The following is a 12,169-nucleotide window of genomic DNA, read 5'->3' as shown; positions in this document are numbered from 1 at the left end:
GGAGAGACATGTTTTGTTGCAGCTGCGGCAGATGAAGGCACCCTGTTTTGCTGCTGCAGTTGCACCATGGCATTTCTTCTCTCTGCGCTCCTCCCAGCAGTTATTCCTCCTCTGGTCACTGTACAGGTGCACAAACTGACTGTCTGTCTCCAGGTGCTGTGGTCGTCTGCAAGGGATTCTCACGCAGTGGGGATTATCTTGCTAGCCATCATGTCATGTTTGCAGACCTCTCTGCAGTGCAGAGTTGGTGCGCCAATGAGCCCGGTGCCTGAAGCCAGGTCCCCATAGAGCATGTCCTTGGAGATCCTCCCATCTTTCATTTTGTGGACATGACCAAGCCAGCATAGATGTTGCCGAGACAAGAGTGTGAGCATGCTGGGGATGTTTGTTTGGGAGACAACATCTTTATTTGAGACTCTGTCCTGCCATGTGATGCCCAAAAGCTTCCTGACACAGCACATGTGGAAAGTGTTGAGGCATTGCTCCTGGCAGTTATAAGTGTCAGGATGTCCTACACACAAGTAGAACCTTGGCAGAGACACATGCCCGACTGGCATGTTCCCTTCCTCCTGGGCGATTGTTCAGGAGCTTCAAAAGCATCACAGCGACTAATGCCAGAAGACATCAGCACACTTAGAGGTTTGCGCAGTTGCGTAACAGAACTCGGCAACTCAGCATTTTGGCTAATCTACTTTATTTACTTATAAAAAAACACGGAGCACTTCAACATGACTCCCTCTCTCTCTAGCATCGGACAGCAAAGAGAAAGAACAAAGGACAATAGTCCCACTTCACAGAACACAGTAAGACAAAACATCTTGTCTTCCGTCACTTCCCATTCTGTGGAATCAACACACATACCCAGTCATGTGATAGACAATAAACCCATGACTGCACACGGGGAATGAATCTCCAACAATAAGTTGCCCCATGACCCACTTCCATAAAGCAGCGTGCTCAACATGCAAGCCTGGTAGATCTTCACCGTGATATTGCATGTTAGCATCACATTCTCCCATACTGTTTTGGAGAGGCTAGCCATTGCTGTAGCTGCCTTGCCAATACAGTGGTACCTCAGTTTACATACGCTTCAGGTTACATACGCTTCAGGTTAAGAACTCCGCTAACCCAGAAATAACGCTTCAGGTTAACAACTTTGCTTCAGGATAAGAACAGAAATCGTGCTCTGGCGGTGCAGTGGCAGCGGGAGATCCCATTAGCTAAAGTGGTGCTTCAGGTTAAGAACGGACCTCCAGAATGAATTAATTACTTAACCAGAGGTACCACTGTACACTTGTCCAGGTCACTGTTGATGGAAGGGATGCTGGTTATGGTGGAACCCAGGTAGACAAAATTGTCTACCACCTCAAGCATGTGGCCACCAGTGCTGATGCATGGAGTCTTGACCCTCCAACCCCACCTCCTGGATGTCCTACAGATTCAGGAATGAGTCTAGTAGGAGGATACCCCTTCAAACCTGCAGCTGGCATTGCACAAAGTGACACATATCCACCTTCCATTTCAATGGATCTCGCTCAAGACCTTTTCCTGATCCATTTTGGCCATGGTGATCCACATGGCTCATTGCTTTTAGCCTTGTTCTCTTTGCTTTAATGCCAGAAACATTAAGCTCCCACTCATATGGAAATTAGATTTATTTGCAGAAGAATTTTGATACCCTGTGCACCATGTCCTCATATTTGCTATTAGTACATGGACGAACTGCCAATGGAATCCTTCATAACATTTTGCTCCTTTCAGTGGCTTGGGGGGGGGGGAAGTAAGTGGCAATTATTGCTGATAAATATTAATGCCATACTCCAAGCTTCGTGGATGTCCAGGATATGGGGAAATGATCCGCTTGCAAAATAACAGCAGTAATAATAATAAAAAATACTTAGCATTCTTCATAGTGATCACAGTGCGCTATTGTCTCCAACTCAATTAAGCTTCTCGGGCTTTTTGTGAAGTAGGAAAAATAGAAAGATTGGTTCATTTGCTACTTTAATGAAAAGAAGATCTTGCTTAACAACACATAGCATTTGAAAAGCTAGTTTGAACCTATGGTTTCATCTAGTCAAGGTTAGGTGGTGGGAAGGGATGGTGGGGGGGGGGGGTTTGCTGATTCTATCTCCTAGATAGGAGAAGCAGGCAGTGTAGTTTGGAACACCATTAAGGCAGAGGCCACCAACCTTTGGGGGCACATTGCAAATGGGAGAAACTGTTGTGAAGCCACACACACACACCACAACATAAGCAAACAGCCATCTGTTCTGTGGGTTCCAATAAATGCTATGGCTTTGCAATCAATTCAACCAAATCAGTTGTGGATTGCTCTGGAGCAAGTCAGGCCCACCCAGAATGATTTGGAGCACCCCAGAGTGCTCTAGAGCTGAAAAACGCTCTGTGAGAAAGCCCTAGTAGCCTGTCTCCAAAGTGTTGTAATTAGTAATCATTAATTAATTGTAATTAATTATTAATTACAACACCATTTAACATGAATGTCAGTGTGAGGAGAAAAGGAGGACTTTGCTCACGTACAACTCTAGCTTCCAACCCATAGCTAGAATCTTACCAAACATTCTGCAATCACAGTGCCTGAGGGGGTGGGGAATCAAACATTAACGGTGGCTATCACAATAAAACGTTGGTGCTATGCTACCTGTCTGAAAGTTGGCATGGTTTCTCTCCTCTTGGGAGACTGCCACTTCTTCAAATTTCATGCACTTATGACCAAAAACAACAAAGCTACAGCTGTTTTGGTTTCCTAATGCAAATGAACCATCAAAAGACAGAGGATCACATTTAGATGCTTTGCAAATCACATATGAGCTTGGTAGATGACAAATCACAGAGGGGAGATATATAGCACAGATTTTCTCAGTCTCTTGCAGTTGTGGAATTTAGTGAGATCTGGCAAACACCACCCCTCACTCCTTTTAAACAGACCCCCCCCCAACATTTTTAAAAAATGAAATCTTGGATTATCAGGATTCTAATCCATCTGTGCTAGTGGCTAAGATTTACAGAATGAGTTAGCACTCATTCACACTTTCACTTGATCTGCATTTTGATTGTACTGTGTACTAATTAATTCCCTTAGGTCTGAGAGCTTTTCTTGTTCTGTCGCTGTGCCTTGAGAAAACCCAATCTGACCCGCTGAACTGAAACTCGGTTCAGCAAAATCTCTCTTCAGATTTCCTGTGCATCTGATCAGATCTGATTCAGCAGGTGAGATCCACCTTTTGCAAGGCACAGCAGCAGAACACCAAGAAAAGCTACCAGACCCGTGGGAGTTAATCAGTACACAATACAATAAAAATAGAGATCAAGTGAAAGTGTGGATGTGCCTTTAGATTGTATGCCAGGGATCAGCAAACTTTTTCAGCAGGGGGCCGGTCCGCTGTCCCTCAGACCTTGTGGGGGGCCAGACTATATTTTGAAAAATATATATGCAGAATTCCTATGCCCCACAAATAACCCAGAGATGCATTTTAAATAAAAGCGCACATTCTACTCATGTAAAAACACGCTGATTTCCGGACTGTCTGCGGGCCAGATTTAGAAGGCGATTGGGCTGCATCAGGCCCCCAGGCCTTAGTTTGGGGACCCCTGTCATATGCCTTGGTTGCTGTACCAAGGAGTGACTAGTATATGCAGTTCAAGGAAGAAGCAATCTGTTAGACATGTGAGAACCAACCCAGGACAACTCCTTCTCACCTTTAGAAGAGTATTTATTTATTTCCAACCATTTACAGTCTACTCAATTACAATCGTCTTTAAGCAGTGTGCAATATGTGGACTGATAGCAACCTAACCTGTGCCACAAAATCCACCCAAATTGCCTGTGGGAACCATGTTAGCCAGTTACAGTCAAATCAGCAAAGAGCCCTGTGGTTTTATGATGCTTTCATGGGCAACAGAACGTTTCATCAGATGCATTAAGTTAGTTGGCAGAATGTGTACACACATTATATAGTTAGACACACACACGTTCATACACATATGGAAGGAAACGTGTAAACAGTGAGCTTCAAAGGCCACAGAATGCGAGAGAAAAACTATGGACATTTATATTCATATATTGTGTGTTTGCAAGTCTCCGTCTGGGCATCACAAACAATAAGAAGTTATTTGGGACCTCCAATGAAAGGTTGCAGTGTGGAGTGTTCCTGTTCATGGCCCCATTTTCCCATGCCCTGTCCCTGGATACTCCATTATGTCCCACTTTTCTGGGCCCACTGAGCATGCCCAGTCCACATTGGGCTGAGCATTTTTTACTCTCTTTCTCCTTAGGATATTTCCCACACTCCTAAATTTATTTTGTCCTTCCCCAAGCTTCCTGATATGTGGATGGCACTGTTCTGGCTAAATAAGGACTCACACTCATCCCTGTCCTTCAGAAAGAAAAGGAAGTTATTATGATTAAGACCACTAGCCATGATGGCTATACTCTCCCTCCACTGTGGATGTATGTCTCTGAATACCAGTTGCTTCAAATCACGAGTGGAGAACATGCTGCTACATTGCTTGCAGGGCTTCCCATAGGCATCTATGTAGCTGGTCACAATGAGAAGATGTTGGACTAGATGGGCTCTGCATTGCAGGACGTTGGACTAGATGACTCTTGGTACCCTTCTATGATTCTTCTTATGTTGTAACTACAACATCCCTCACCATTAGTCATTCTGGTTGAGGCTGACTGAAGTTGTAGTCCAGAATATCTTGAGGGCACTGTGTTGAAGAAGGCTGCCCTATGCTATAGTGAACCAAAGTTTACTGCCATGTTGTTGGATTGGGCCCAATGCAACAATGTCATGTGCCAAATGGAGCTGAGAGCTGCCTTGCTGAGGTCTCACACCAACTATGTCTCCTGCTTGGTCTCTTTTATGTTCAGCTGCTCGGGACAAGTCCTGCGGGGAGCCAGCCAAGCAATTATCTGAAGAGCTATTATTGCACTTCGTCCAAGTGTACCATTGCTGATCCCACGCAGAGAAGGTTTTCTGAGCTTTTGTTTGGACTGGAGATAATAGCTCCTTGAGGAGGAGAGAAAAGTTTTCACTATGGTAAACCTTAGCCTGATCTCGGCAGGCTCAGCAATGACTCATTGGCCAAAGAAGAATAGCACCCAAGTGACTGGCCTTTTATGGAGCACTAGCAAAATAAATAAATAAATAAATAAATAAATAAATAAATAAATGCATGAAAAAAGAAACTTACTGAATACTGAAAATATATCAAGGATCTGCTATTTTTTTATTTTAATTGGATACTGACCAATAAAAATAGTTTTCCTCTGAGCATGTGTATACACAGAATGCATGCCCTCATTAGTGAATGATCACAGCCTGTTTTTGCTTGCATCAGATAATGAATTAATTCTAACACCCATCCGTGGGACATTCTTGGAGTAATCAGGAGATCCCGCCTCTGAGCATGCACAGAATGCACCCCTCATTGCCCAATAAACAGGCTCGTTTCCCAAGCATTTCGCCATCTTTGGAAGTAGAGTAGCTCTCCAGAACTCATTTGATTTTTCAAAACTCTCATTTACAAAAAAGAAAAAGAAATCAAGCAATAAAACAAGGGATCGGTGCCCTGCTGCTTCGGACTCTCTGAGAAACCGAGGTTTGTGTCCTTTACGCAGTAAATGGCAGCAACTCTGAACCCACAACAGCACAAAATGAAAGACAAGCGGTGATGGCTCTCTCAAGCACGCTCCCATCCACCCAAGCAAAGCTCATTCATGAGCGGAACCCTCCGAACGTATCCAAAGGAGACTCGCGCGCTTGTTAGAACGTTCCACGGCCGCCCTAGACACTCCCACTAGCCCGCCCAGAGCCACAAGTAGCTCATTGACAAAAAAAGGGAGAAAAATAGCAGGAAGCGATCAATTAACCTCAACAGTTGCAATGACGGAGGCAACAGAAAACACAATTTCTAAAATGCAGCTTTCTAAAATGCAGGGCAAAAACAACTCCTCCCACTGTCTCTGAAGAGATGGTTCTTCCCTTATGACTGCTGCTAAAATAGTTATAATCGTAAGAATACAGAGAAGAGGGAGATTTGAACGGCTTGCGCAGATTGGATCGCCTGGCCGCGAGGCTAATGAAAAGGGCCGGGAAAGGGAGGGGATAATCAGGCTTAAGAAAGAAAACGCGAAAATAAATACACTTTTACTACAGGATTATAGCTGACCTAGTACTGTTCACAAGCTTGATAGGAGTGTGTACTGCGGCGGAGGGGAGCCGGGAATGGACAAAAGGGTAAGTGATGGACGTAGGTAGTAGCGATGACTAAAAGCCGAGATAAAGTGGAGTGGAGCCTCCATGGACAGGCGTAGTAAACCTCCGAATATCAGATCCTGGGAGGGAAAAAAAGACCCAGTAGTTCCCCGCTTAGGAGAGCCTAGAAACACGTGGCCAGGCGCACTTACAACACCGGACTTTTGGTCCACCAATTGTTATGTTAACTTTCAAAGATGCTGGTAAGATATAGGCTACACCACAATCGCTTTACCGTGCAGAAAAAGAGAAAAAAGGGCGGGGGGAGGGAAGGGAAGGGAGGGGGGAGAACAAGATTTTCGCGGGGACTCGAGCTGAGCAGTGACACCCAAACCAAGCGAGCGAAGGAGGTTCCGAAGGGGCGCGCCCACCTCTCCCACCTGCCTTCTCCTCGCTTCTCCCGCCCGCCCGCCCCTTCCTCACCTGTCCACCGCGATGACGGTCATGGAGTAGATGCTGGCGAAGACGGCGGTGATAGGGAAGAAGTTCTGGAAGCGGCAATAGGCCTCTCCGAAGTACCAGTCTCCATGGAGCGCGTAGATGAAATTGACGAGCGTGTTGAAAGCGGCCACGGAGGCGTCGGAGAAAGCCAAGTTGACCAGGAAGTAGTTGGTGACCGTCCTCATGCGCTTGTGCGCCAGGATGATCCAGATCACCACCACGTTGCCGAACACGGCTACGGCCACCACGGCGCCGTAAGCCAAGGACCACAGCGCGATGCACCACGACGGCTGCACGAAGCGGTTGGAGAAGTTGGCCGCGGGCGCCAGCGGGAACGAAGCCGCCGACCAGTTCCCAGCCGTCGGGGACGCACTCTCATTCCAGATGCCCAGCTCCGCGCCAGCGCCAGCGCCAGCGCCAGCGCCGCCGCCACCGCTCCAGTTGGCCGCGGGGACCGAAGTCATCTCACCCCTCAGCGCCTTCCCTGGCAGAGAAACCGCGCGCCTTGCGCCCCTCCACTCTGGAGAGCCCGGGAAGGAAGGCGCAAGGAAGGAGAGGGGATGGGGCGCGCGCCTGGAAGCAACAGCCCCGCGGCTGTGGGGGCAAAGCCGCTTGAGGATCCGCGACGTCTCCAAGTGCGCTCCTCAGCGCGCTTCTCTGGGTTGCTCAGGAATGCTGTTTGGAAAGGGGGAGCGCTCCGCTGCCGGCGCCACTTTTATAGGCGTCTGTGAATCCGGTGTCGAAGCTGCTCGGCTTCATAGGCTAGGGAGAGCTCTCTCACTCCCCCTCCCCACCTTTCCATCCGCCGCGCGATCCCTCCCCTTGGCGAGCTTTGGCCAACGGCTTGCGCTTCAAGCGGTCGTCGACGATGAAGTGGCTACGGATCAGATCTACTATGGACTGAACGGCGGCAGAAACGGAGTCTGCGCTTAGGTAATGGGAGGCTCCGGAGTTATACGGAGGAGAAGGTGCATGACCTCAGACCGCGATACTTCCAGCTCAGCCGCGTTTAGGAAACATAGGAAGCTGCCTTATACCAAGTCAGACCTGTTATGAAAACTTCCCGCGGGGGCAGGTTGAAAGACTGACCCCCAAGGCGGACGAAGCTTCCGTGCCCTCTGGCTTCTAGAGTCCAGGGGCACAAAGTAATATGCGGTTGTTCCCAGCTTGAAAACAACACACACAAGCCTTTTAGGCTAAGATCTACTATATTGTAGATAAAGAGCAGAATTTCTCTGCGTAGACAGCTCATTATTTCAGAGCTGTCTGTTAAAGCATCTGCATCTCCTGATGCAAAACAGAAAGTAAAGTACATTTGTAAATTACAATGACATCACATGTGTGGGAGCTGGTATGCCCAGTGTAATTCCCACAGAGATGAAACATGACTCTTGAGTCTTGTGACCTTGCTGCAGCGTTCGCAGCTCGTCATGTCATAATATCACAACAAGACCATGGGTCCATTTGGCTCAGTTTTGTCTGCACTGACCGGCAGCGGCTTTCCAGGGTTTCAGGAAGACATTCCCAGTCCCACCCTGAGAAACCAGGGATTGAGCCTGGGTCCTGGGACCTTCTCCAGGGGCTCTCCTGCTGCATGGGGCCTCTGGCTTCTGCCTTACTCTTCTGTCGACGGCACCACTGCTGAGTTCTTTCGTTCTATATCCACTGTACATTAGCAGATATTCTCCAATATTCACCCAGCTTCCACTGAAGTCCATTGTACGCCCCGACTTTTCCTAACACGGCCTGGCCATGCTGTGATTTCATGAACGCTTTAAATAGATCTCCTGGATGAGAGCAGGGGTCCTTTAAAAAACAGACACCAAATAAACAAATTCCTTCTGCGTTTCATCAAGGATTCTCTATAATAGCCTACTTTGAGGCTGCAGTCCTATTCTCACTTTACACAGGTGTAGTTTCAATGATATCAATGGGACTTATTTCTGAGCTGAGATCTATACTACTGTATTGCAGAAAATCAGATTAAGCCATCCAGTTGCTTCTGTGCTGATCATCATAGTGATGAATTTTGGGAACCATTAGTTAAAGCATTTCCCATTCCCTGCCATCATTCATTATGCTGAGAAGCACATAATTCATCAGATGCTTGAAAGAACATGATGGCTGTGCTCTGTTTCCATGGTCAGAGGCAGTAATGCTTCTGAATACCAGTTGCCTGAAATCACAGGAGGGAATAGAATAGAATAGAATAGAATAGAATAGAATAGAATAGAATAGAATAGAACTGCAGAGCTGGTAGGAACCACAAGGGCCATCAAGTCCAACCCCCTGCAATGCAGGAATATTTTGCCCAAAGTGGGAGACAGTCAACTTTATTGTATATAGCCAAAGACCTTTAGAATATACAGAATATAATAATTTCAAAGCAATACATGAATTAAAGGAGAAATTCGTTATGGAAAGTCACAAGGCCACTGTGAATAGCCATGCTCCAGGGGTAACATAGCATTAGATTAAAATGTATAAACGTAAAGGTAAAGGACCCCGACAGTTAAGTCCAGTCACGAACGACTCTGGGGTTGCGGCGCTCATCTTGCTTTACTGGCCAAGGGAGCCGACGTTTGTCCGCAGACAGTTTTCCCAGGTCATGTGGCCAGCATGACTAAGCTGTTTCTGGCGAAACCAGAGCAGTGCTAGGAAACACCATTTACCTTCCTGCTGGAGTGGTACCTATTTATCTACAGGTACTTGCACTTTGACGTGCTTTTGAACTGCTAGGTTGGCAGGAACTGGGACCGAGCAATGGGAGCTCACCTCATCTTGGGGATTCGAACCACAGACCTTCTGATTGGCAAACCCTAGGCTCAGTGGTTTGGACCACAGTGCCACCCACATCCAAATTAAAATGCATAATTCATTATAATTCTTTATACGGTGAGAATGCAGCCCCTTGACTGTCAGTGCAAAAATATTATTTATATTTCATTTATTTCATTTATATCCCACCTTTCTCTCTAGGGAGCTCAAAGTGGCACACATGGCTCTTTCCCTCCTCATTTAATTTAGCTACCAAATGCATACCGTACAAAGGCTTACCAACTAGAAGTTTGATTGCCCCTTCCTGAGGTGACTGATCCATGTACAACTGAAGAGTAGAACTCAAGACAGAACAGAAAATAGTGCACAATATTGTTAAGAGTTTGTGGGTGCCAGAGCTTGTGGGCTCCAGACACTCATAATTTCTGGATTTAGTAAGTGTTAGAATTTAATCAATGCTTGGAGAGTTAAACTGGCAGCCAGACTCTTAAGAGCTGGATTCAGCTTCCTGTGTTCAGGAGATCACCTGAGAGATGGGGCATTAAAAGAGAAAAAGATAGCGAGGTGGGCCATCAGGAAAGGAAAGACTCTTGAGCTCTGAGATAATTAGCAGAGACAAAGCAGAGTGGGGAATTTGGGGTTGCTGCTGGGGACAGTGTGGGCTGGAGGGAAATAATTGCAGTCTGTAAAACATGGCCAATTGGAGAGAGGCCGAGTCATGCCTGGTGTCTTTTTGAATCCAAGGCTGCTGTGGAGAAGCAAGAACCTCTTGGGGTGTCAATGCTGTAAGTCCCTCCATCGTAGGCTCAGGTTGTATATATGTGTAAATAAACCATATATCATAAAGACACCACAGACTCCACTGTGCCTCATTTCCAATGGAAACATGAACCCTGGGTAAGTGCCTGGAACCCTTGGAATCTCACATCACTTGGAGACTGGGGTGGCATGTAACAATGTCTTCAGTCTGATTATAGCCAGGGGAGAGACTGCTCTTGTGCTCAAGTCCTGTTTGAGGGTTTCCCACAGCATCTGGGTGGCCACTTTGAGAACAGGATGCTGGGCTAAATGCCCTGTGGACCTGCTCCAATAGGGCTCTTCCCCTGTTGTTAAATTTGCACCGTAAAAAGTATTTAAAACCCTGATGTTACTTAGTTTCTAGTAAACATGTATAGTTCTCAATTAGTGCAATGGTGCTTTACTCCCAAGTAAGTGTACATAGGATTGCAGCCCTGCAGCCAATTCAATGGTCTGTACACCAAAGTATATGTGTTTATGACATACAGCTCTACTTGTTTTGGTTGTTTTTGCTGCACACAAGACTTAGCAGAATCACTCATCTTGATTTAAAGATTCCTCTCTCCTTCTACACTGCTTGAATCTATATCTCAATGAAAAACACCCCACTAAAATCAATGGGGAAAATCCCATTGATTTTTTTAATAGGATTCACTTGCTCCCTACTGTGATGTTATTAGGGATGGGAATGGAAGGTAGCAGTGACATCCTTCTGAGACAAATTAAATAAGGCTGCCATTTCCCATTGCTGCCTCTCAACCTCAACCACCACAGCTTCCCTGGAAAGGAAGGTTAATTTCTTTAAAATGATTCTGGAAAAAGAAGGGTTGGGGTGTCTGTCACCTCAGCTCTCCCTTATTAGAAAGCAAACACGGTCAATACATAGTTTAAAGGTGTGCCATTTGTTGCTACCATTCATCATGATTTGGGAGAGCAGTAAAGTTTTGGCTCAATGACTTTCTCTGGTTTGTATTGTCCACGAAGATGGCATGTTAGAACATATCATAGTAGACGGGTAAAAGAGACGTGGGTAGCACTGTGGTCTAAACCACTGAGCCTCTTGGGCTTTCCGATCAGAAGGTCGGCAGTTTGAATCCCCGCAACGGGGTGAGCTCCCGTTGTTCTGTCCCAGCTCCTGTCAACCTATCAGTTCGAAAGCACACCATAAATAGGTACCACTGCGGTGGGAAGGTAAACGACATTTCCATGTGCTCTGGCACTCATCAAGGTGTCCCATTGTGTCAGAAGCGGTTTTGTCAGAAAGCTGTCTGTAGACAAATGCCGGCTCCCTCAGCCTGAAAAGCAAGATGAGCGCTGAACCCCATAGTTGCCTTTGACTGGACTTAACCATCCAGGGGTCCTTTACCTTTTATCTTTGGTAGACAGGTGATGGCACTATGGTTGCTAACTAACCAATGACCTGCCTAAGGGCTTTGCAAATAGGCCCAGGCCAGATTGAGAATGTACCATATATACTTGAGTATAAGCCTAGTTTTTCAGCACATTTTTTGTGCTGAAAAAGTTGCCCTCGGCTTATACTCGAGTGAGGCGGGTGGTGGGGGTGGCGAGAAATAAGCCCTTTCTCTCCGCTCGTGCCGCCACCCGCTCTCACCAGTCAACCATTCCTTAAGAAGTGTACAAGAACGGCAGTTCTTTACTCTCCCCAGGCAGCTTGTTCCATTCCTGAACTGCTCACATAAATGCAAACTTGGCAAAGGAAGAAGAGGAAGGAGCAGCCCAAAGGGTTGCTTTCGGGCTGCTCGTTCCTCCTCCTCCACAGCGGCAAAGGTGAACCGGCTTATACTCGAGTCAATAAGCTTTCCCAGGTTTTTGTAGGAAAATTAGGTGCCTCGGTTTATATTCGGGTC

At 46.6% G+C, this 12,169-nt stretch overlaps 1 protein-coding gene across 1 annotated transcript in view; it reads right to left on the bottom strand.

The window, feature by feature from the left end:
• The window catches only part of TACR3 (tachykinin receptor 3), a 31,170-nt gene extending 23,582 nt beyond the window's left edge, over window positions 1–7,588 (bottom strand). The window contains 1 exon segment of the mRNA XM_033160957.1: window positions 6,708–7,588. Within this exon segment, the coding sequence (XP_033016848.1) occupies window positions 6,708–7,189 (482 nt within the window). The 5' untranslated portion in view covers window positions 7,190–7,588.
• Between the last annotated feature and the right edge of the window lie 4,581 nt (window positions 7,589–12,169).

Source organism: Lacerta agilis, chromosome 9 (genome assembly GCF_009819535.1).
Source record: "Lacerta agilis isolate rLacAgi1 chromosome 9, rLacAgi1.pri, whole genome shotgun sequence".
Classification (NCBI taxonomy): domain Eukaryota; kingdom Metazoa; phylum Chordata; class Lepidosauria; order Squamata; family Lacertidae; genus Lacerta; species Lacerta agilis.
Note: the sequence above shows the minus strand (reverse complement) of the source record. Positions and strands in the feature narration are given on the sequence as shown.